Source organism: Herpailurus yagouaroundi, unplaced genomic scaffold (assembly GCF_014898765.1).
Source record: "Herpailurus yagouaroundi ecotype Mexico unplaced genomic scaffold, PumYag 192, whole genome shotgun sequence".
NCBI lineage: Eukaryota > Metazoa > Chordata > Mammalia > Carnivora > Felidae > Herpailurus > Herpailurus yagouaroundi.
The window spans coordinates 258,354-283,494 of NW_024412423.1; the positions used below are offsets into that span (position 1 = coordinate 258,354).

A 25,141-nucleotide genomic window follows, 5' to 3' on the forward strand; every position below is an offset into this window, starting at 1 on the left:
CAGTGTGGAGGACTGCAGCATAGAGGACTGTAGTGTGAGGACTGCAGTGTGGAGGACTGCAGTGTGGGGGCTGCAGTGTGGAGGACTGCAGTGTGGAGGACTATAGTGTGAGGACTGTAGTGTGAGGACTGCGGCGTGGAGGACTGTGGTGTGAGGACTGCGGCATGGAGGACTGCAGTGTGAAGACTGAGGCATGGAGGACTGCGGTGTGAGGACTGCGGTGTGAGGACTGCGGTGTGAGGACTGCGGCGTGGAAGACTGCAGTGTGAGGGCTGCAGTGTGGAGGACTACATTGTAGAGGACTGTAGTGTGAGGACTGCGGCGTGAGGACTGCAGTGTGGAGGACTGTAGTGTGAGGACTGCAGCGTGGAGGACTGCAGTGTGGAGGACTGTGGCGTAGAGGACTGCGGTGTGAGGACCGCAGTGTGAGAACTGCAGTGTGAGGAATGCGGTGCGGAGGACTGCAGTGTGGAGGACTCCACTGTGGAGGATTGTGGTGTGAGGACGGTAGTGTGAGGATTGTAATGTGGAGGACTCCTCTGTGGAGGACTGCAGTGTGAGGGTAGGGGAGTCGAGAGTGGAGCCTGGCGCTGGCCCAAGCCCCTTCTAGGTTGAAGGTGCTCCCAGCTGAAATGAGGTGGGCTGAAGGCTAAGCAGACTGGAGGGCGAGGTAGAAGCCGGGATCAGTGTTGGACATGGGCCTCGAGACATCTCTTGGATGCCCAAGTCGGCCTGGGAACTGGGCGTTTGGGAAAGGGGCCTGGATGGAGGGTAGGAACTTGAGAGTTGACGGTCTGTGAATGATATTTAAAGCATTGAGATCAGAGATCAGAGTAGATGACCAAGACTTGTGATAGAGAAGAGGAGGAGGCCGAGGACCAAGGGTTGGCAGCCCCAATGGTAAGAAGTTGGGGAAAGGAGCAGGGCACAATCAGCCAGGGACATTTTGACACGGCAGTAAGTCATCAGGAGCCTTGAGGAGGACAGTGTCAGCAGAGGGGTGGGGCTTATGCCCCACTTGCTCAAAATGGGAGTAAAAGAAAATGGGAGAGGAATTGGAGATGCCAAGTATACAGACCTCTTTGGGGAGTTTTGCTTGCAGAGAGAATAAGAATCTGGAGCACAGCTGGTGGGAGAAGAAGGTCAGAAATTTTCTTTTTTTTTTTTTAATTTTTAAAAAAAATTTTTTAACCTTTATTTTTTGAGAGAAAGAGTGTGAGTGGGGTCGGGGCAGAGAGAGAGGGAGACACAGAATCTGAAGCAGACTCCAGGCTCCAAGCTGTCAGCACAGAGCCTGACACGGGGCTCGAACTCATGAACCATGAGATCATGACCTGAGCCGAACTCAGACCCTTAACCGACTGAGCTACCCAGGTGCCCCAAGGTCAGAAATTTTCTTAAGGTGAAGCAAGTAACAGCATGGTTTCTATCCTGGTAAGTATGATCCAGTAGCAAAAAAAAAAAAGTAAAGATTTAGGAGAATTTGAATTTTGAGATTCTATTTACTATGATATAAAATTGTTTTGTCTTTAACTTGAAATGCATCACAGTGGCAGTTTTTTCCTAAGCTTCTACTAAGTTCCATTATATGTTTACTTCTTGACAGGATACCTTATAAATGTTTGGAGGAAAATTATCTTTCTTTTATTTTCTTTTCCTTTTCTTTTCTTTTTTTGCTTTAGCCAGTGCAATAACTAGGTAGTAAGTTATTACTGTTTCCTATAAATACAGTTTAGTAACCATGAAGGAATTTGGGTTAATTTTTATGTGTACATGGCTGATCTTTTTTTTCCTCAGGTATTTGGTCATGGAATTAATGGATGCTAACTTATGTCAGGTTATTCATATGGAGTTGGACCATGAAAGAATGTCCTACCTTCTCTACCAGATGCTCTGTGGTATTAAACATCTGCATTCAGCTGGTATAATTCATAGAGTAAGTAGTGATGCCGTGTCAGTTTTGTTTTTAAAATCACAATCATTTTGTTACCGTGATTCTCAAGGTACAAAAGAATTTAATATTTTCAAAAAAAAATTCTTTGATGTTTGTTTATTTTAGAGAGAGACACAGACAGAGAGAGGGCAAGTAGGGGAGGGGCAGAGAGAGGGAGACACAGAATCCGAGGCAAGCTCCAGGCTCTAAGCTGTCAGCACAGAGCCTGATGCGGGAGTTAAACCCACTAATCATGAGATCATAACCTGAGCCAAAGTTGGACACTTAACCAACCACCCAGGCACCCCAATTTTTTTAAAAAGTTGTCAGCATTGAGAATCCAAAGAAACCGTGGGATCGTGTCGAGTTTCCAAATCCTGTTGAGAGTAGAAGATGTTTTTGTGAAGTGCCTGGTTCTCCCCAGCCCACTTGAGCCACCCTGGATGTAGGCTTGAGCTGCTCCATTTGATGCTGCAAAAGAAAAAAATAAAATTTTAACCTTTAATTTTGAAGTGACTTAAAAATTACAAGAACAGGACAGAGAACTACCAAATTATCCCAAACTATTTACCCAGACTCATCTATTAATATATTCACCATTATTTGAAATGGCATTTTTAAAGAGCCAGGAATTTAGGTTTGGGGTTGGGAATGGTTAGAGGCTAAGTAGTAAATTATACCATTGCTTGAGAAATCTTACCTAAATTATGGGCCAAATATCCATTTCTTATGTTGTAAAATTTTGCCACTCCAGCATCCCAGCCCCACTGTTGGGAACTCTGGGAATGGCCTTGGGTGGGCCTCTTGACTGGGCTCTCCTGGGATTTGAATGACAGCTGCCTGGACTATCAGGAAGTAACATTTAAAAACCAGTGAGATACAGTGTAATTCTGTAAGCTGGTTTTAGGAGTTCTTGTTTATTTTTTGACTTGTAGCACTGTGTAAGCAGACCATCATGATAGATTTTTTCTTTAACAACTAAAATGTTGTGTGAGGCTATAGGCAGAGATAATATAATTTTGTTGGAAACATTCTTAGCATTCCCTACATTATTACCTTACTAATTTTGTTGACAGACTGTTGTTAGATATTCTCTTCCAACATCAAGAAGTTGTAATTTCTCTGAACGAAAATCTGTGCAGGGAGAAAGATAGTGAGACAGGAACAATGAAGCCTATTCACATAGAAAAGAATAGAGAGATTTTCAGTGGTGCAGAGTAGATCATTTAGGTGCCAGGAAATGTTGGCCACAGCGGCACAGCCCACCCATTCTGAGAGGACTAAGCTGCCCTCGCCCCTCATCCTCGTCCTGGGCCTCAGGTCTGTGACCCCAAAGCCAGCATGCGTGGGCAGCGTACCTGGTCCTCCCAGGGCCTGTCTGGCGCATCACACACTGAGACGTCCTCCTGACTGGGTGCTTTCTTAAAATGTGGCCTTTGCTGCCACCAAGTGTTCAGTTCGAATAATACAAATTTGGTTTAAAAATAGCATTACTTCTCTTTTTTAAGTTTTTATTTAAATTCCAGTTAGTTGACATATAGTGTAATATTAGTCTCAGGTGTACAGTATAGTGATTCAACAGTTCTATACATCACCCAGTGCTCATCACAACATGTGCCCTCCTTAATCCCCATCACCTATTTAACCCATTCCTTACTCACTTCCCCTCTGGCAACCATCAGTTTGTTCTCTAGAGTTAAGAGTCTGTTTCTTGGTTTGCCCCCCCCCCCCCCTCTCTCTCTCTCTCTCTTTCTCTCTTTTTTATCCCTTTGCTTGTTTTTTTGTTTGTTTTGTTTCTTAAATTCCACATATGAGTGAAATAATGGCGTTTGTCTCTGCCTTCTTTCACATAGCATTATAAGTAATATTAATTTTTTTAATTAAAAATAGACTTCCCAACATACCATTCTATTTCTCTTCCTAAAATTTTCATAGGCCTTTATATAACCGAAGACACTCTTGAACACATTTTGTGTTAAATTCACATTTTAGAATAAATTTCCAGCCTTATCATTACTAGGCCTCGTAATGTTCAGCCTTATCAGTTTTGTAAAGGGAAACGCTTTGCCTCACTTGTTTCTCCCTTCTTGGAGCAGGAGATTCATGGGGAAGCAATACCTTCACATTCCTGGGGACCTTTTCAGGGCTGAGGCACACACATGCCCATGTTACAGAATGTTCCATCCCTGAAGGTTGGTCCCACTCCTGCTGACCACAAAGTCAAAAAGAGTCCAAAGTCCAAAGAGGTGTCTGCATTGCCCAGCACAATGTTTTGAAACCAGAGGACACCTGAGCAAATGATTCCATGGACCACTTCTCCATCCTGTCCACCACTCCACAGGCCTTGCCATTCTTGTATCTGTTCACACGTTTGTGTGCTTGCCAGGCTTTGTTTTACTCATGAAAAGTCATGCATGTTCGTTGTGGGAAAGAGAGAGAAAGCAAAGAGTGAGAGGCCCTGTTGGGACCCCTCCAGGACCCAAGACGTGAACTGCAAGAGTCCTTCAGTGGGTTAACGGTTGTCCGTGAGCCTCTCCAGTCCTTTCTCCTATACACAGATCCATACACAAGATACACCCTTTCGGTTTGGCTTAATAAAGTGCTTTCATACTACACGTAAAATTTAATTATTTGAAAAATAAAACACCCACGGTCCTACCACTTTTTAGAATCACTTCTGTGATTCAAAATTTAAAAGAGGTAAAAGGCCCCCAGCTCTCCATTGCTGCCTGGAGGTGGCCAGTGATAGCAGTTAGGTGTGTTTCCTTACTAACTTTACAGTGACACTCTCTCCTTATTTATGCTGATACCAACATATCCGCATGTACTTATGTCCTTTTGAATTTATATTTTTCAGAAAGGGGATCAACTTTTATGTAATTGTTCTGCAACTTGCTGAGCAAGTCGGTTGATTTGTTCCTTATTTTAATTAAGGATCAAATAGTTCTAATATTTATTTTAAAAGAGGGTCCCCACTCTCTCCTTCTCATTTCTCACTCCCCAGAAGCAAACCCTGTTCTTTTAGCTGTCACATTGGTGTTTCTGTCTGTATATTGAAATAATAGTGGATCTCTATCCATTGGCCTTTTTTCAGTAGGGGACGTAAGGTACCAATTTAGCTCCATTTTACCCACCCAGACCCACTCCCTGCCACCTTTCCTGTCCCCTGCTTTCCCACGTATTTACACTGTTGTGAATTGTAAACCTGGAAATCTCAAGTTTGGGCCAGTATCGATAGTGTGTTTTACATCATCGTGACCCCCTACATGCTCTCCGCTGCACAGCCTCCTATTTATACGATGATTGTATTTCTTTTCCTTTCAACATTTTGTCCCTGAAGTTAACAGTACTTGTTTTTTGATTTGTTTGCATTTCTGTTTTCATTGTTTTGTTTTTCTATGCTCTACTTGCTAAGTTAACGCTAAGCCTTCTGCAGGGCATCTAGGTTTTCTCTCAGTTCACCCAGATGATGTGCTGTTGCATCACCTGTGAGATCTCGCTCTTGGAGCCTCAGTGCTGCTCCCAGATGGATGGGCTGCCCCCATACCTGATGTGGAGGGATTGTCCTGGACCTGGCCCAGCATTTTCCTGGTGGTTCTCTTCGCCTTTTCCTGGTGGTTCTCTTTGCCTTTTCCTGGTGTTGGACCCCCTGCTTCCGGACCCCTGTCCGATCTTTCTCGGATTACTCCCTTGTTTCGGTGGAACACATCCTCCAGTAGCTTCCCCAGAAGTGGTGCATGGGAGGTAAATTTTCTGAGGCCTCGTATGCCTGAAACTCTTTACTCTGCCCTGCCACATGAGTCATAGTATGGTTGGACATAGAATTCTCCGCTACACATCAGTCGCCCTCCAGGTTGTAAATGCAGCGCCCCATTGTAGTGTGGTATGATTTGGCTTTTGAGCTTTCTAATACCATTCTTCTTCCTGATCCTTTGCAAGTGCCCTGTTGGGTTTTATCTCTGGCATCTTCTAAAAATATTCCTTTATTTCTTGCATTCTAAAATGTTATGATGATATGCCTTGATGTGGAAATTTTTAATTGTGGTGGGCACTTCGTGGCCCCTTCAGTCTGGAAGGCCATGCCATAGAGCTGTGAGAATTGGGGTGGGGCCAGGTTCTCACCAGGTGGGATGCAGGCCTCCACCACAGAGCCCTGTCTTCAGGCTTGCGCCCCTCACCCATGCCCTCCCTGGGCCACATACCAGCACATCTGTTGGTATTATGCCTGAGGCCCTAGTCTGGAAACTTGATTTCAGTTTTTCTCAATTATGGGCCAGTACGAGTGAAGAAGGAGCCCAGGCCTCTCTTCTGGGGTGAAGCTGAGGGGATCTGGAAGGTCTACCATTACCTTACACAGATCTTTACACAGATTTACACAGATCTTTCCAAAACCTCCCTCAGTGTCCCATCCCTGCTGCACGCTGCCTTCTGGAGCACCTGTCGTTCACTTCCTGAGTGTCTCCTGGATTTGTGGTCCCCCTTGTCTTGCTTGGGCCACTCACTGAGGTTGGAATATACTGTACTCAGTCAAGTCATTTCCTGCCCCTCTGCTGCTCTTTGTCCCCATAGAGCATGTGGGGTTTTTCACTGACAGCATTGGCGTGCCAGGATAGGCTTGGATCTGCAGGATACATTTTGGGAGAAGGCCTGTGAGGAAGAACTGGGGAGTGGGCTGGAGCAGCTGGAGCAGGTGGAGAGGCCAGAAGGAGGCAGCACGGGTCTGACCCTTTGGAGGGGTTGAGGGCAGAGTTGCAGGACAGCTCTCAGAAAGCTTTGCCCGCCCTGGAGTCCATGAGCCACCTGCCAGGGAAGTCTGGTGTCTCACAAGAAGGGGCTTCTGCCACGCACAGTCACTGGTCAAGAGCCACACAGGTCAAGAGAAGCTCCCCGATGCTCCCCATGGGCCTCTCTTCCTGAGGGGAACTGAGAGGAGGTAGGCCACTGGGACAAACTATAGCTCCTGTCATTGCAGCTGCTCTCTGGGCCCCAACAGATGCTCATTCTCTCCCTTCTCCCTACCTTCAGCCACCACCTTGGCAGATCACTATGGCTTGCCTACATGTGACCCAAACCTTCAGATCTGAGGGGTCTGACTCTGGTGGCTCACGGTGGGCCACTGGGTCCATGGATCCACCCGGCAGTCACCTCCCCAGCCCTGCAAGGGTATGATTGGAAAGGATACACTTGGCAGTTGGAGTGACCTCTGCATTGGTTCCTTGGCCTGTGAGGTAAGAAGTAGCACGATGGGGAAGGCCAAGTGGAAACATGAGACTGTCCCCTCAAGTCAAAAATATTGATCTCGGGGGGTTGGGAGGGATAGAGGAGATTAGCGCCACCATTGCAACTTAAGGAATGCAGGGATAGCGGTTCTGTCATATCTCAGTTTGACTCACTAGTCCAGCCCGGAAGGAACTAGGTGATCCTAGAGAGTGTAGACCTCTGCGACATAACCAGCTCATAGTCCTGGTTGCAGCTGCTGTGCACGACGTGGTAGAGTTGCTGGAACGATTAATAAGGCCCCAGGGATGGCGTGAAGCCATTGACTGCACAAATGCATTCATCTACACAGATTGGAAAAGAGGATCATAACATAGCTAGAAGAGGTCTGGACCAGTCTCCATGTTTTACCCGGCCTCCCAACCCCCTTCTAAGTGGGTCTTTGAGTTGCAAGGTCCATGCAGAGCTTTTGTCCAGTAGTCCTCCAGATAACTGCTTAGCCTCCCATGCCAAGGTTCGGTCACCCAGGCGAGTGGCTATAGGTATACCCTGTGGGGAAGAATTGGGGAAATCAAGGCAGTGGATGTTTGTCCCCATGTGCAGAGTCCTCCTTCCTAGGATACCTCTTCAGTCAGTGGGTTCTGATCTGAGAAGTGACCAGGCCTTGTGGTGCTTTGTGGGGTGATGCCCTCGGCCTCCTCCTCTTCTGCTGCCCTCGCCCTTCTTCGGTTACACATGCTTTGTGCACTCTTGTTGGCTGTCCCAAGGATGCCACACTCTGTTTACTATCCCCACACCCTGTGGGTCAAGCCCCAAGTTCAGGTGTCCTTCCTATTTTAATGTGTGTTTCTTATTTTCCTTGTTTGGGGTGTTTTTCAAGATTTAAAGGGACAGAACTGTCTTGACTCTGCTGCCTTGAAGCTCTAAGTCCAGTTGGTTTTGGAAAGCTGCACCTGGTTTTGTGTGAAGGCTGATGAGAGAGCGGCACGGAAGTGGGGAGCCTCCCATTAGCAGGCATCCAGAGGTTGGCCACCTCCCCCAAAGCCTGCCAAGACCACTGTCTACACCGGACAGCCTGATTTGCATTTTATTATCACAGTTTTCCAGCAGATGGCAGTAAAGTATGTTCCAACCAAATCAGTAGAAGACAAGAATTTTCTGACAGGTGAAAGGGGCATGTTTTCTTTTCTTTCTTTTTTCCAAATTTAAATTCAGGTTAGTTAACATACAATGTAGTCTTGGCTTCAGGAGTAGGACCCAGTGATTTCATCTCTTACATATGACACCCAGTACTCATCCCAACAAGTGCCCTCCTTAATGTCCATCACCCATTTAACCCATCCCCCTACCCACCTCCCCTCCAGCAACCCTCAGTTTGTTCTCTGTATTTAAGTCTCTTATGGTCTGTCTCCCTCTTTATTTTTATCTTATCTTTCCTTCCTTTCCCCTATATTCATCCGTTGAGTTTCGTAAATTCCACGTATGAGTGAAATCATATGGTATCTGTCTTTCTCTGACTGACTGATTTCACTTAGCATAATACCCTCTAGTTCCAGCTACGTAGTTGCAAATGGCAAGATTTCATTCTTTTTCATCACCAAGTAGTATTCCATTGTGTATATACACCATATCTTCTTTATCCATTCATCAGTCAATGGACATTTGGACTCTTTCCATAATTTGGCTATTGTAGATAGCACTGCTATAAGCATTGGGGTGCATGTGCCCCTGCAAATCAGAATTTTTGTATCCTATGGATAAATACCTAGTAGTGCAATTGCTGGGTTGTAGGGTAGTTCTATTTTTAATTTTTGAGGAACCTCCACACTGTTTTCCAGAGTGGCTGCACCAGTTTGCATTCCCACCAACAGTGCAAAAGTGTTCCCCTTTCTCCACATCCTCACCAACATCTATTGTGTCCTGAGTTGTTAATTTTAGCCATTCTGACTGGTGTGAGGTGATATCTCATTGTTGTTTTGATTTGTATTTCCCTAACGAGTGCTGTTGAGCATCTTTTCATGCGCCTGTTGGCCATCTGGATGTCTCCTTTGGAGAAGTGTCTATTCACATCTTCTGCCCATTTATTCACTGGACTGTTTTGGGGTGCTGAGTGTGGGCATGTTTTCTAACTCACTCTGCAGTTCATTGAACTGGCCAGTGGTGTAGCTGGAGTAACCCTTCTCCCTGTGGCTGTGCTTTAGATCCAAGGCCAGAGTGTATTTCAGGGGCTGCTGGGTGGCAAAGTATAGACATTACAAATTTTTCAAAAATCAGCCTCCTAAAAAGAAAGCACCTATTGACATCCCCACCAACAGTGTAAGGAAGGTTCTGTGTTGGCTTCTCCTGCCAGCCCGGGATATTATCATGATTTTCCTCATTGCCACGGGAGAGACCAAAAATAGCTCCTTGTCATTTGGAAATTTTAAAAAATTAAAATAATAATAGTTGTTTTTTTTTGTTTTTGTTTTTTTTTTTTTCACAAAGTTGAGCATTATTTCGTTTGTTAGCAATTTGTATTCTCGGTTGCCTCTTCTTGCCACAGTCTTTGGTTTAAAAAAAAAAAGAAACTAGGAACAGGTTGGTTTATTTTGCCTTAGCTGTATTACTGCCTCCTCATAGGGAAGAGTCACTGGTTTGTGTGAGGGGCTGATTCAGTGCCTGCAGAATTGTGGGTGTGGGGTGGTGTTGCTCCCCCAAGTCTTTCCCACATCAAGACACACGGAGAAGGTGGTCACATGGTGCTCTGGGGCCGATGAGGGGCCAGAGCATCTGCATGGGAATTGGTCGGAATTTTCATTGCAATTTTCACACATTAGATGTTTAAACCAAATCCAGGAAGTTTGGAAGGAGAACATTTAACAGTAATGGAACATAAGTTCAGCTGATGTTATTTTTAAGTGGTTTCCTGCTTATCCTGCTAACGCATTGTAGCCATCACACACACCTGTGTGTGCTCATCTGTGACACATCACTTGGAAAGTGTTAGGTAGGTACTGGGCCTGAAACCTCACACCTAAAGCCCTCCCAGGTCCTCCTGTGTGATGTGACTTGGGAAAAGAATAGATGGGGATAGTTTGGAAGGCAGTGTCTAGGGTGAGTTTTCAGGCTGCTGTCTCAGGCAGAAGTTGGATTCCTGTGGCCTGAGGAAGGTTCTGGGATCAGGGGTGGAAGGTGGGGTCACCATGAAAAAAGGCCTGGGGTTGTGGGGGAAGAAACTGCAGAAATTGTGTTCATGTGTTCAGGGTATGGGGTATAGGCGAGTGTGACCTGTGTGTTCACACAGCAAGCATTTTCTGAGCTTCTGCTACATCAACCTGGGTCCTGCATCTCCTGTCACAGAACTGGTGCTGGCAGGGGAAGATGAAGGTGCCTCAAGGGTGGGGTGGGCTTTCTTTTCAGAGAGAAGGAAGTGATTGTGGAATTCTTTTTCTGAAAGAAGAAAGAGCCATCCAAAAGTTGCAGAGTCAGAGAATTCTAGCTCCGTGCTGTGCAGCATGGCGGCCACTAGCCACATAAAGTTGTTGAGTGCTCAGAATGTGGCTGTTATTGTAAATACACAGATGTCAAAGACAGTGCCAAAAATAGAATGTAAAGTATGTCATTAGTAATTTGTATATGTTGCTTACATTTTAAAATGATAACACTATGGGGGCGCCTGGGTGGCTCCATTGGATGAGCATCTGACTCTTGATTTCGGCTCAGGTCATGATCTCACTTGTGCACTCCACATTGGGCTCCATGCTGAGTGTGGAGCCTGCTTGAGATTCTCTGTGCTTCTGTGCTTCTGTCCCTCAACCCCGCTCATGCTCTCTCTCTTTCTTTCTAAAATAAAACAAAAACAAAACAAAAATAAGATGATAATATTGTGGATATATTGGGTTAAATAAGGTAGAGTATTAAAATTCATTCCACCCATTTGTGTTCATTCTTCCTGGTGTGGCTACTAGCAAATGTAAGTTCAGTACGTGGCTTACATTATATTTCTGTGGGCAGCGGGATGAACAGGAGGAGGGATGGGTGGGCTCTGGGGAAGCACTGAGGAGGTTTTAAGCAAAAGGATGTCACGAAGCTTCCCACATGGGCCTGAGGGTGACCATCTGACTCCTTTAGGCTGATCTGTATTCATTTCAACTTAAGAGAGAAACATTTTCCAAAATCCCAGTGTTCAATTCTAACTCTGCCCGCCCCCCCCCCCCGTTTCCCCCAGGACTCAGGTACATCAGCAACCCCCAGCTTCACAAATCCCTACCCACACAGTGTTGTCCACTCCTGTTCATTGTGTTCATTTAAACCATTTCTGCCCTAGGATTTGAAACCTAGCAACATCGTAGTAAAATCAGACTGCACGCTTAAGATCCTTGACTTTGGCCTGGCCCGGACAGCATGCACCAACTTCATGATGACCCCGTACGTGGTGACGCGGTATTACCGGGCACCCGAAGTCATCCTGGGCATGGGCTACAAAGAGAATGGTGAGTGTGGGTGACACATGGCTGCTGGTCACCACCAGCCTTGTCCTATGAGCCAAAGGAAGCACAATGTGGAGGCTGCGTTATACACAAGTCATTGTGGCCCATCTCTACTGGCAGAAATCACCCACTGTTACAAATTCACTTCCAAAATGAGTATCTGTGAACATCTATCAAAGTATAACATATTTATTATAGAGAAGTATGCAAATCTATAACAGCAGTGGTACCCAAGACCTCCCCAGCCCACCTCCGGGTCTCAACCCCCAAAGGAAGCCACTATCCTAATTTCCAGCACCAAAGCTTACTTTTACTTATTGGTGAACTTGGTACAAATGGAATAATACATGTTCTCTTTTGTGTAAAATGGGTTAACACCAAAACTTAACTTACTCTAGCAATATCAGAGCTCTTTGTAACTTAGACCTTGATAAATTTGTCGAAAAGAACTCAATCACATTTCCTTGCTAAGAGTCTGAAAGTTTGCACAAGTCATCGGGGAATGAGCTGTGCTTCAAGTTTTAGATGCTCTGTAAGCAGTGTTCTGACTCTGACAGATGAGGGACACAGCCCTGTGGCTCCCTGCTGGCCCTGCTGGCTCCTCCCGCCCCACTCCCACCTGCAGTAAATAGCCCTCTGCCTGGCTGAGGCCTGGGGTTCAGCTGGGACCCATGGAAGAGGGGGAAAGGCCGGAAGTCAGGGCACCTCTGGCGGGTCCTCACCTGGAGCCCACACGAGCAATCTGCCTCTGTGAGTTCCCACTGACACGGCAGTTTAGCGAGGACCGTTCGGCGGGTGTCATGTCCATATGTTACAAAAGTTCCCATTGACAAGCTGGGTCTGTCTCTGTTGGGAGGGGGTTTGAGAAAGATGCGTGGGGGTCTCCGGCTGGTTTTAATCACCTGGTGTTTGGTAGTGGACATCTGGTCTGTCGGGTGCATCATGGCAGAAATGGTCCTCCATAAAGTCCTGTTCCCAGGAAGAGACTGTATCCTTCACAGGGAGAGACCCAGCACTGGCCACGGGGGTGGGGGTAGCGATGGGGGTGGGCACATGGCCACACAGATTTGCGGGGACAGCCATCTCTCCTTTCTGGGGTTTTGTTTGCTTCTCAAGCTGGGAAGTCCGGGAATCTTTGGCGCTAAAGCCCAGATTGCCGCTTACTGAAAGCCAGAGGAGAGGCCAGCACTCATTCACATTGTGTAAAAAGTTCACCCTTAGCCAGCAATTTATTTTTCCATATTTGTGTGTTTAGTACACTGTTAGAATTCCTTTTCCTCACCTTTGTTTTGTTCATGGCACTTCATAATTTTGTCATTTCATTTTGTTTTCAGTTGATATCTGGTCAGTGGGGTGCATCATGGGAGAGCTGGTGAAAGGTTGTGTGATATTCCAAGGCACTGATCGTATCCTTCCCGGGACCTTCCCGGCCATGCTTTCCATAAATGCCAAAGGCAGCAGGAGCTCAAAAGGAAAATGTTATAATTCTAGACTGTGTTCTAAGGGGGTCTATATTATGTTTGTTAAACTAGTGTCACAAACCAAATGGTTCAACTTTACGTTTTCTTTTTTACTTGACTACCTGTAATGGTTTTATTAAACCAATTATATTAGTTTTTAATTTTATCAAAAATAGCTTAGAAATTTACTTATTCTCTGACAGATGTATTCTGATATTTAAGTGAAAATACCATTTATTAGACCATTCAGTTAATTTAACAAGGAAAGTTGCTATCTAAATTTAATAAGCCAATACCCTTGTGTCATTTAATTAGCATACCATTTTGTTAGTTACCAGTATGGATTAAAATATTTTCCCCCCAAAGTAAGAACTGAAGCACACTACATAAGACCAAGTAAAAGAGAATAAAAGGAAGTTTGTGAGAAACAGGATATGTTAATTTTCTTGCCTATTACTCTGCTGACATTTTGTAGAAATTTTTAAAAGATCCATCTAGAAGGTTCTTTTGTGACACACCTGGAGAAGTCTTAATAAATATAAAATGCAAAAGATTAATTTATACTGTGGTTAGCAAATCACATTAATGACATCAACCATAAAAGAGAAGAGATAATGTAATACTTATAATAGCTTTCTTTCCTCATATTCCTCCATCGTTAATATTTTTTACTCTAACATGGTTCTTCACATATTCCCTTTTTCATTTGTGTTCCACTTACTATTTTCATTAGTCTTTGATTTTGTTTTTTCGTTATGAAAGCTTAAAGTGGTCTCTGTCCATTGGCAGATTGATGGTTAATTTTAAAGGAAACCAAGCTGTGTAGTCAGTGTTTTGTATGTATTTTATTAAAGTTGCTTTCATTTTTTATAATTTTATAAGGGTGATTTTCTTGTAATATAAATTCTTTACAACACAAACATGGAATGAAAAGATTTTGTTCCTGTCATTTTATTTGCCTTCCTTGACATTTTTCACATCACAGATTTTATGTGGAGTTAAATACAGCATTTTATTTTATTCTAATAAATTTTCCAGCAGTTTTCCATAGCCTTTCCTTTGATTTGCTTGTTCCAAACTATTAATAAGTCTGCAAACAGACTCAGTTTAAAAAGGAAAACTTGATAAATTCTAAAGATAAATAATTTAGAAGTATCTATTTAACATCTCGTTTGTCTCAATTCTTATTCATTTTATGCCTTTCCTTTTTTAAATTGAATGTTTTCTTCAGAAAGTACAAAAATGAAAACTGTGAATACTTTTTGGAGCATTATTAAGTAATTTAAAATTCCTACTTTACATATTACCATCTTGCAGTGTCAATAATTAATAGTTTTATATATAAGGCCACCTAATGTCATTCTCAAAATACACACCGAGATTAACGTCATTCTCCAAAGACAAGTTTTGCCCACACCTTCAAACATTAGATTAAAAATTGTAAGCATGGAAAAAGATTCTGGAAAGCAGACTGCAGTTCTCTGAGATTTGCTTTCAGATGTATGATCTGGGATAGAACAGGAATGCCTGTCCCCACAGTAGCCCACAAGGAAAAGACAGCCTCAGCCAGACCACCTTGGGTGCACATTGTGGCTGTGTATGCTGGATGAGTCAGGGCCTCTCTGAGCCTTGGTTCCTCTTGGGTATAATGAGAAGCCCGTGGTAGCTAAGGGATGGTAATGCACGCACACACCTGGAAGATCAGCCAGGCTTCTTGGGATGGTCTTTTCCTTTCCCACCACCCTTTAGTCTACAAAAACGACCCTTTATCATGAACACACTAGACATTTATTGAGCGCCCACCCATTTTTAGGCTCCTGTCTGACTCACATTGGGAACAGTTGTTGCAGCTGCTGAGCCGAAGCCAGACTGTCAAGGGCATGAGCAGAAGCAGGGAGATGAGGGGCTGTTTCAGTTGTTCGGTGAGAAGGGCTTGAATGCCGCACAATTCTGCTTCAGCATCACGTAGGAACAAAAGAGTGAGGGAAGAGAATATAGTAGTGACTCGAATGGCCAGGACTCCTCTCCCAAGCAGGACTGCAGATGGCCAACATTCTGGAAGAACGCAGTTGTCTTCTTTGTTCTTCTAAGAGCATTTCTGCCGCCTGGGTTCTTTCATAATGATGTAATTGCATTTTTTGAGACAAACCTCTATTAGATTTTTCTAAAAACTTTTAAAAACTGCTTTTTAAACATTGCTGCCTACATGATTTTTTTCTGTCCTACGTTCTCTCGTATGATTGTTAACAGTTTCAGAATCCCTCTCCACCTCATTATTCCAAGCCCCCTGTGAAACAGGCAAAGCTGGTATTTTCTGAGTTTTACAAACAAGGGAGTTGAGACTCAAGGGAGACTGACTGCCCGGCACCTGATGCATGTCTAGTGCACAGTGGAGTCTGGAACCCGGGTCATGTACTTTGAAAGGAGATAAAATGTGCTCCAAGGTACTGCAGTGATGGGCATGGTCAGTGCCAAGTAAAACACAATGACCTCCCAAAGCTGTCTAAGCCCAGTTACAGGAAGGCATGTGGTCCTGTGAGAGAGGACAAGGCTCAGAAAGCCCCAGCTCACGTGCCGCACCCCACCTTAGACCAAGGACTCAGATCTGTCCACTTTAGGGAGCTTTCCAATCTAAGTAACTTTGATGTGAAAATTAATTTCAGTCTGCCTAAGTAATATCTAATTTCATCTTTAATCACTTCTGTCATAAGTATTCTTCAGTTACAAGATTAACTGTATTTTGATCTAGAAGGGGAAGGCATACATTCCTCAGTGTGTTGGTTTAATAAACCATGATCAGAGTTTATAAAGGAGCAGAGTTTTTAAAAGTAGTGTCAACTTTGGAGACCCCAACCACCATGTGAATATTATTTTAGAATACCTCGGCTGCCCCAGTGGGACAGCCTAGTTAATTACCTGTCAGTAGGTGAAAATAGGATCTAAGTGTTTCTTTGAATAATGCTACTCCGTGTAACGTGACTGTAAGCCCCTTCAGTTGTATTTTCCTCAAGAGACTCCTTAGATATTGATCAGTGGAATAAAGTCATTGAGCAGCTAGGAACGCCGTCTGCGGATTTTATGAAGAAACTTCAGCCGACCGTGAGGAATTATGTAGAAAACAGACCAAAGTACCCCGGAATCAAATTTGAAGAACTCTTCCCAGATTGGATATTCCCATCAGAATCTGAACGAGACAAAATAAAAAGTAAGATGCCCTTCCCCTCCCCCCCCCCCATATCGGTTTTCTCAATCCAGGGGCCGCTTTCACCTTTTCACGTTTGCATTCTGACAGCTACGAACATTAGGATATAACATAGTTGAAATTCTCAAAGTTATTTACTAGAATGAAGGCTTGGTGTAGAGAAAGCCTAAAAGACCTGAAAGTTCTGTCCTCGATAAAATGGCCTCACTGAGCCTTTGGTCCAAATAAAAAGGTTCAGTCTGAAAGACTCTGATGTTAATTACAGCAATTGGAATTCACACAGTTTTCAGGCATAAGGAATAAGGAATACTTAAATTACGATTCTAGCCCAATTGAAGAGTCAGAAACTGTATTACAGTTCAATTTAAAAAGTTTCTCCTCCCTTCCACCTGTGCCCACCTCTAAAAATGTGATTTAAGGCAAAGAACAGATTTCTCTCTACATCAGGGCAAAACTGTGCCTCAGTCAGAAAAACCCATCTGTCCTTTGCCCACCCATGTGAGCTTTAATTGCTGAAACCTAGGTGAGCCTTATATTTGACTGAGTTATTGAACTTGTTGGGTTTTTTCCTAACAACTGATCTCTAGATTCTTTTTCAAGTGTCTGTTGCCAACATTCTATACAGGTCAGCATAACAGAGATATCTGCGAAGTGTTGTCTAGTGTGCAAACGTGAGATTATTTGTATGGCTTAAAAGGTCTGCTCTAATTTCATTTTGATGGGACATCAGGCGGGAAAAAAAGCCTGCCCGCGTTTCATGCCTGCACTTTGGGCAGTGCCGCCCTTAGCTGCATCCTGTGCCTTCCCTGGTGGGTCCTACCGCCCCCCCCCGGGCCCCCCCTTCAGCCTCCGGTTGGCCTGTGTCCACCTGGTACCCTTTCCCCAGGCCCTGCCACCCCTCCTCTCCTCCCAGATCCAGAGGCAAAAAACCACATTTGAAAATCTGTGTAGTGAAAGTGTAGTGTAGTGATGTGTAGTGAAAGTGGCTGCTTGGCTCATTCTTAAAGAAAAAGGCTCGATTGATCAGGAAGCTGTCACAAATTTCTCAAAGATCACACATCTTTGTTCTCTCTGTACTGTCATGTTGTCTTTGTACAATTTCCTGTGTCTGAGTATTAGTTTATTAATCTAATGTTTGTTTTCACCCCAGCAAATCAAGCCAGAGATCTGTTATCGAACATGTTAGTGATAGACCCTGACAAGCGCATCTCTGTAGACGAGGCTCTGCGTCACCCTTACATTACTGTTTGGTATGACCCTGCTGAAGCAGAAGCGGTAAGCACCTGTTTTCCAAGGCTTGTGTGTAAAGGCAGGGCTGAACATTCCCTCAGGTCTTCTGTCTGTTAGTCCAGAGTGGCCACATAAGGATAGTAAGTTCTAGATTTCAAAGGACCCCTGAATACAAAGGGGCCTACAGTCGTCTGGACCTGGTTCCCTTTGGGGACACTTGCTGCGGGGGCTGCAGCTCAGTGTAGCTCGGGAGGGAACATGCTTCTGCGGTGGAGATACTATTCCTTTACGCAGATGCTCATGTGTGATTGTACTAACATTGCCATTTGCTAAGCTTCCATTGTTTGCCTGGCACTGTGCCATGTGTGCCTTGCTTGGAACACCTTCTTCAGGCCACCCCATCAGAGAGGCTAAGAAACTCGCTGAAAATCACAGGTTTATTTATCGTTCCCTTGAGGCACCTGCCAGGGGAGTCCCGCTTCCGATTTTGGTGCCCAGGTGCATTTTTCCTTAGCGGCACTGGTGTGGATAACCTCTGACTACGAGCAAAGTAACCACATAGTGGCAGGCTTGCTTTATGCCACCGTAGAGCACATTTTTATGACTTGGCCTATGGATTTAACCACCACATGAAACACTGTTTTGTGTACAAGGAATCCTAGTTATAAGTGTGTGATTTTTAAGTAGGTTTTGGGAACAGCCCACTGTGAGTTGAGGATTGGGTTTGGGGGCTCTACCATGAAGCACTGCAAACCTGAGCTCTATTCCGTACCTTCCGGATTTCCTAGCCCTTCCCTTGTCTGGGGCAGGTGTCCAGAAAACAGCCTTTGATTACCACTTTTTTAGTTCCATTTGGGCAGATGTCATTAGAGTGAAGGTCATGTGATTGTTAAGAGGGCCATATTTTTTTGGTTAATTTTTTCCCTAATTATTTTGATTCCAAAACTGATGTAATATCACACTTAGGAGGAAATCTCTAAGAAGCCATATATTGCATGAAAGCCACATGACAAATAGATTAGAATCTTCACAGTGATGTTATGGACTTATTCATGCCTCATTCCTGTTTTAACCGTTGACTTTAACTGTGATTTCAGCCACCACCTCAGATTTATGATGCCCAGTTGGAAGAAAGAGAGCATGCAATCGAGGAGTGGAAAGGTAAGGGCTGATTTTGCCCCTTACTCATGGCACTTCTTCAAGTCCTGTAAAGGGGCGGCTTTTCACTTGTTGCAGTAGCCTTCCTAGGGAAGGGGCAGAGTCTCTCTTGGCCCATCTCTTGCCCCTCCCTGATAGAGAAGGAACTTGAAGATAACAGAATTAGAGAGGAGCACATTGGAACTGCATACCATTTGCTTCCAAAGATTGTAAGATTGACCAAACAACCCACCGCAAATTCAGCCAGTAATCAGGAGGTTGAACTAATAATTTTTCATTAAAAAGCAGAATCAGGGGTCATTGAGAAAGAACCCTGGTCAGTGCAGGTCAGAAGTGGCAACGGGTCTTGCCCAAGCAGATTATGTCTGCTTTCTCCAGGGTATCGAGGATGCTGTGACCTTCATGAACACTCAACGGTGTGACACACATGGCCACACTCTGGCCAAGAGCGGCTTTGTGAGCCTCAGGAAGTGCTTGCAAGGTGCTCATCCTGGTTCACAAATACCAAAATTGTAGAAACCCCTAATGCATCTTTAGTAGGTTGTTAGCTTTTCTCACCAGGGAGGATGGAAGAAACTGAAGTTGAAGCCAAGAAATGACTGAGGAATTTGGATTAATTTCTGGCCACTCTGGAGGGGCTTCTGGCCGACATATGGGTACTGGTTCCATTTGGAGAATCCCAAGTAACGATGGAGAGAAACATGTGCAAACAGTACAAAAGCATCCAATCCTTTAAAATGTTCTGTGAGAGCCACTTTACTAGTCCCCTGCCCCTCGTAAAACCCACATGTGAATTTACAACTGCCTGCATTTTTGGCTGCCTTAACAGTTGGGCTGAAAGATGTAATGGATCAACAAAGTGTGGATGTTGTGATCTAGGCGAAAGATATTATTGAAATAACTGTATATCACAATTAAAAATAAGACACCACAGTGCCCTTGGAGGGGTTTCAATTGATTTGGAAGCAGGGTTCAGAGATGCAGAGAAACTGATGGAGCCTTTTAACTTGCATTTCTGTTTGAAGAGCTGATTTACAAAGAAGTACTGGACTGGGAAGAAAGAAGCAAGAATGGTGTTGTGAAAGATCAGCCTTCAGGTTAGTGATTGCTTTAATAGTTGATGTTCTCCTTTTCCCTGTACAACTTTTCCAAATGGCAGTGATGCATTAAATGCCAGCTCGACCGGCCCTGGATCTGGAAGCTCCTTGTGTGAGGTAGTCTTCCTGTTTGGGTTTGTCTTGGCTGTGACAACTAACATATTACTGACAGGCCAGGCACAAGCTAACTGCATTATAGACAGTCTCGTCTCATGCTTGCAACTGCTGCCATCAGCTCCATTTACAGATGAGGGAGTTGAATTTAAAACGCTTCCAATGTTTTAATTTAATGAGAGCCTGGGTGGCTCAGTCAGTTAAGCGTCCAACTTCTGCTCAGGTCATGATCTCACGGTTGACGAGTTCGAGCCCCACGTCAGGCTCTGTGCTGATGGCTCAGAACCTGGAGCCTGCTTCAGATTATGTGTCTCCCTCTCTCTCTGCCACTCCCCTGCTCGCTCTCTCTCTCTCTCTCTCTGTCTCTTAAAAATTACTAAACATTAAAAAAAAATTTTTTAAACATTTCTTATGTGCATGACCCTCTTCATATTGGCTCCACCCAGTTTAAAAAGAAAATCAGTGCAAATCTAAGAAAAATGGAATTTGGTTTTCTTTGAGAAAAACTGTTCATATAATTCTCCCATATTTCTATTTGATCTACCTAGTGGTAGATTCATTGTATGACTGCTAGAGACATATGTGGTGTTAATTTAGGTCCGTAGGATCCCACCTGCTTCCTAAATGAAATCCTTCAAGTTATACTTACTTCCTCACCTCGCACCCCCCTCCCCAAAAGCACACGTGCACACACACAGAGAAGTGCAGATTGTACTGCTTACTTTTCTTGAATTTTGTATTCAGCATGATCTATGTGTCAAGCATCTAGAGATTATATAACTTCCACACTTTAGGTGCTTGTGGTTAACTAAGCACAAATTTCAGACTGCAAGCACTGACCTCTGAGAGCTTGGATGTTTTATTTTTGCTCAAACCAGACTAAAATATGGACGGTAGGAAATAGGATAGTTTCGCATACCTTAAAAATTCAAAATGTCAGTTTTGGGGATGTATAAAATAAAATGAACAAGAGGCCGCTAAATTTTTTCCTTTTTTTTTTTTTGTTGTTGTTGTTTTGTTTGTATACAGTCTTTGTTTCTGCTAGCAGGTGTTTTTATTAGAAAAGAATTCTTCAAAGATTACTGCTTTTCTCCTTGGACAAAGTGTTGATGGACACCTGAACCCTATTTGGGCTTCAGCCTTTTTGTGACACTGATCGTTGTAGGACAGGTTCAGTAGTTTTTCTATTAAAAATCTTTTTTAAAGCAGCAGGTTTTTTTTTTTTACTTTTTTGTTAATGTTTATTTTTGAGAGACAGAGACAGAGCGTGAGCAGGGAGGGGCAGAGAGAGAGGGAGACACAGAATCCAAAGCAGAGGCTCCAGGCTCTGAGCTGTCAGCACAGAGCCCAACATGGGGCTTAAACTCACGAACCGTGAGATCATGACCTGAGCCAAAGTCGGACGCCTAACCAAATGAGCCACCCAGGCACCCCTAAAGCAGCAGGTATTTTTTAAGATGATTATACACATGCACATATGTGACGTTTTGCCACTGGGAAGAAAAGAAGAATGTTGCAGGTGGGCCAGGGAACCGCACGAGCACGGAGCTGAAGGATGGCCTAAAGTCTCACTGCCCGAACCTGCAGCAATGTCGTGCCTCAGATTTTATTATATTTGGTTTTCTTAGCACAGATGCACCAGTAAGTAGCAACGCCACTCCTTCCGAGTCGTCCTCCATCAACGACATCTCATCCATGTCAACCGAGCAGACGTTGGCCTCAGACACAGACAGCAGCCTCGATGCCTCGACGGGACCCCTGGAAGGTTGTCGATGATAAGTTATGAGCAGCAGAGCTTGTCATCAGTGAAGGAATTCTCGCTTCCATGGGCCTGAAATGCTTGGGGGGGTTGATGGAACCAAATAGAAAAAACTCCATGTTCTGCATGTAAGAAACACAATGCCTTGCCCCTACTCAGTTCTAATAGGATTGCCTGCCTAGATTATAAAATGAAGCAGATCATGTCTGAAGGAAACAAGTGCAAGCCACACTCTTAGAGATTATGTTCAAGGTCATTTCAGGTGAGCAATTAGAATAGGTGATTTTTTTTTTTTTAAGTTGTACGGTAATAGTGGTGACAATTTCTCATCCTCAGTAACTGTTGGGACTTCTATGCATGTGACCACATGTGCTTGCTCTTGCCATCTAGCACTTTGGAAATCAGTATCTAAATGCCAAATAATCTTCCAGGTAGTGCTGCTTCTAGAATGATCTCTTAATCCTCTGAAGTGATTTGGTGTCTGTCCAGAAAAAATAGATTTATGTGTATTAATTGGCCACCATCATATTATCATATCTTACCTTCTTTTATGGTATGATTTATTCTATCTTTTGTATTTCAGAAGGAATATAATTAAATCTATTTAATAAATAAAAAATACAACTTTTCTTAAATTTGTCATGTTTTGGGCTGAGAATTATCACTGCTAAAACCAAGACACTTGTAGGGACACTTTATTTCCTCTAAATTGTCTTAGTCTGGGATGACTGTGCATTCAGCTTTATTGCATGATAAAATTTTAAGTTTTGTGCTGCTTAGGCCATATATACCTTTAAAATCCTATCTACCCTTGCTCTGTTTTCCTGGTCTTCTGGACGTATTAATTTAAGATGCTACCTAAAACTTCACCTTCTTTATCAGGCACCTAACACTCCACATCAATGACATGATGGCCGACAGATTCTTGAATCCATCAGCGGCAAGGGTAGAATTTTGCGAAATGGTCACTGAAGGCGACCGCAGTCACTTTCCAAGTGCTTGCTTTGCCCGAGACTGCTCAGGGTCCTCTCTTACCTTCCCTCATTCAAGGTGAGACGCACCATCTCCCAAGGCAGCGTTTCCGGTTTCTAATCTAACGTTCGTTCATACTCGATTTTCTTTCTTTGCTGAAAGAAACCACATTAAATGCCCCCCCTCCCTTGGGTCTGTTTTAGGAAGCAAGGTGATTTGGAAGGCCTGTGTGGTGGTGGTGTTTTCCACTTATGGAGCATTTCCTTTTCCTGAGGGAAACCCATGAATTTTGTGGGAAAAACTCCTCACGGGGATATGGAGGAAGCACCCTCAAGAGTAGTGATTAACTATTGAGTCTTTTCTGATTTAAAACTGCTCACCTGAAATTGATGCTTTCAGACTTTCTGATATGGAAATCATTCAGAGTTCACTAACATACTGAGTATTGAAGCATCACTGCAGAAATGGAGTTACAATGGTCACATTTTGGCTACCTGTGCTCATGATGCTTGTCCCTTGAGCTTATTGTGTTACAGATTCATATCTTGTGTTTCACTGTTGCAGAAGCTATCGACTGGGTTAACATTCTATAGAACGTGTTCTGAAGAGGAACTTTGATAAGAAAGTCTATCATAAATATTACCTAAAATATACAATTCTGTCTGTACCAGTTGCGTATCTTATTGGTTGGTCTTATCACTGGAAACAGGAACCCTTGATGAAAGAAAATCATACTGAAGTAAGAAATAGTTTTATATTGTGAGGTTTAGACACATTCAAGTACAAGATGGAAATACTAACTTGGACTGAAGCAGAAACACCTATTAGATGGCTTAGGGTGGTTCTAGTTTCGGAGGCCTGATGGTATAGTGAAGAAAGTTATCATCATACACATATAAACATTTACAACAGCCTTCTCACTAATACGCATTCTTCAAAAAGACTTTACTAAATCTATCTTTAAAAAGAAAAGCAAAGAAAGAGGAGAATCTTTCAAATGCTTTATCTGCCCTAGGCTTACGTGAACCCAGCACGGGGATGCCGTGGGCACATTCAGCTCCTCGCTGGGCGCCATTTGTAAGCGGAGCTGGGTGCCCCCGCAGACTGGCTTCCTGCTTACTCATTCCTCCGTGCATTCATGGGGGGAGCCTGTATTGGTGCAGATGGGTTTCCTGCCGAGCCCACCTTCTACCAGGTAGCAGCGAGGGCACCGAGGACAGGCCACAGGGCTGCAGACAGCAGAGCTCCGCAGAAATACCTCACCCCACTTCAGGGTCCTCCCTCCTGAGCCGAGATGCACCTGGGTCCTGGTGCAATGCAGATGGTTTCAAACCGCTCTCTGTGGGTGAATGCTGACGTTAGATAAAGAACTAAAACGTGCTCAACTTTTTCATCTTTTCTATTTTATTTTTGTAATTTATATTGTACACAACCCTGGAAGTAACTATTTTGGACACATATTTTTATAAACCAGGTAATTTATTATTAGCCTGGAATTTGGACTAGGTTTATTTTATTTGTTGGCTTATTTTTTGGTCAAAAAGGAAATGACTGCCTCCCCCTACATCGGGTCTTGACCTCAAGAGCAGGTAGAGCCTATCAGAGTAGGAGAACATTGTGGAAACACAGACTGCTCAATATTGATCAGTTGTGGTGGTGGAAACGGAAGTGGGGCTCTATTTTTCTCTTCGGGACACAGAACACAGAGCCTCAGTGCTGAAAGGAAAAAACTCTTAGCGGGGCCCCTTGCTGACATCCCTGGATGGGATCCCGGTTTAATCCAGATTCGATACCGTGTGAGTCATGGTAATGATGTACGAGTTTGTCTGGTTGATTTCTAATGTACTCCACTGGTGTTTCATACTGGTAGTAAATACAGGTGTGACCTTTCAGACTGCATATCTCAAAAGTAACATTGCCTAATGTTTTATAATAAAATATATTCTGTGTGTTTTGATTGGTGAAAATAATATAGATACATTTTAAAAGACAAGTGTATAGCATGTCCAATTTTTGTGTGTTTTTAAGTGACAATTGACTATATTTCTACGTCACCATCTCCGATTACAGATTTAACGTGAACACGGTCAATGTCGGAGTGTCATCGTTTCCAGCAATATTAACAGATATTTTTTTTTTTATTTTAAAAAAAATTTTTTTTTCAATGTTTATTTATTTTTGGGACAGAGAGAGACAGAGCATGAACGGGAGAGGGGCAGAGAGAGAGGGAGACACAGAATCGGAAACAGGCTCCAGGCTCCGAGCCATCAGCCCAGAGCCCGACGCGGGGCTCGAACTCACGGAGTGCGAGATCGTGACCTGGCTGAAGTCGGACGCTCAACCGACTGCGCCACCCAGGCGCCCCTTAACAGATATTTTTAATTGAAAGTCAAAACATGTCTTGGACTTCTCTCCCTGAAAATATTCTGCAAATTTCTGAATCTTGGTTTTCAAAACTAGGCAAGTACAAAATCCAGTATTCCCAGTATTGGTGTAATTGTTTTTCTCACAAGGCGTGGCTCATCAGTCT

At 43.8% G+C, this 25,141-nt stretch overlaps 1 protein-coding gene across 4 annotated transcripts in view; it reads left to right on the forward strand.

Moving 5' to 3' along the window:
* Positions 1-24,693, forward strand: part of MAPK9 (mitogen-activated protein kinase 9) — a 41,844-nt gene extending 17,151 nt beyond the window's left edge. For 2 of the 4 annotated variants that reach the window (XM_040444174.1, XM_040444177.1), the window contains exons 4-11: positions 1,798-1,936; positions 11,457-11,622; positions 12,954-13,025; positions 16,102-16,284; positions 17,432-17,556; positions 18,609-18,672; positions 19,695-19,766; positions 21,514-24,693. In XM_040444174.1, the coding sequence (XP_040300108.1) occupies positions 1,798-1,936; positions 11,457-11,622; positions 12,954-13,025; positions 16,102-16,284; positions 17,432-17,556; positions 18,609-18,672; positions 19,695-19,766; positions 21,514-21,656 (964 nt within the window). In that variant the 3' untranslated portion in view covers positions 21,657-24,693. Of the gene's footprint in view, positions 1-1,797; positions 1,937-11,456; positions 11,623-12,535; positions 12,608-12,953; positions 13,026-16,101; positions 16,285-17,431; positions 17,557-18,608; positions 18,673-19,694; positions 19,767-21,508 lie in introns of all 4 variants that reach the window. The other 2 variants (XM_040444175.1, XM_040444176.1) reach the window with 2 other exon arrangements.
* Positions 24,694-25,141: the final 448 nt, after the last annotated feature.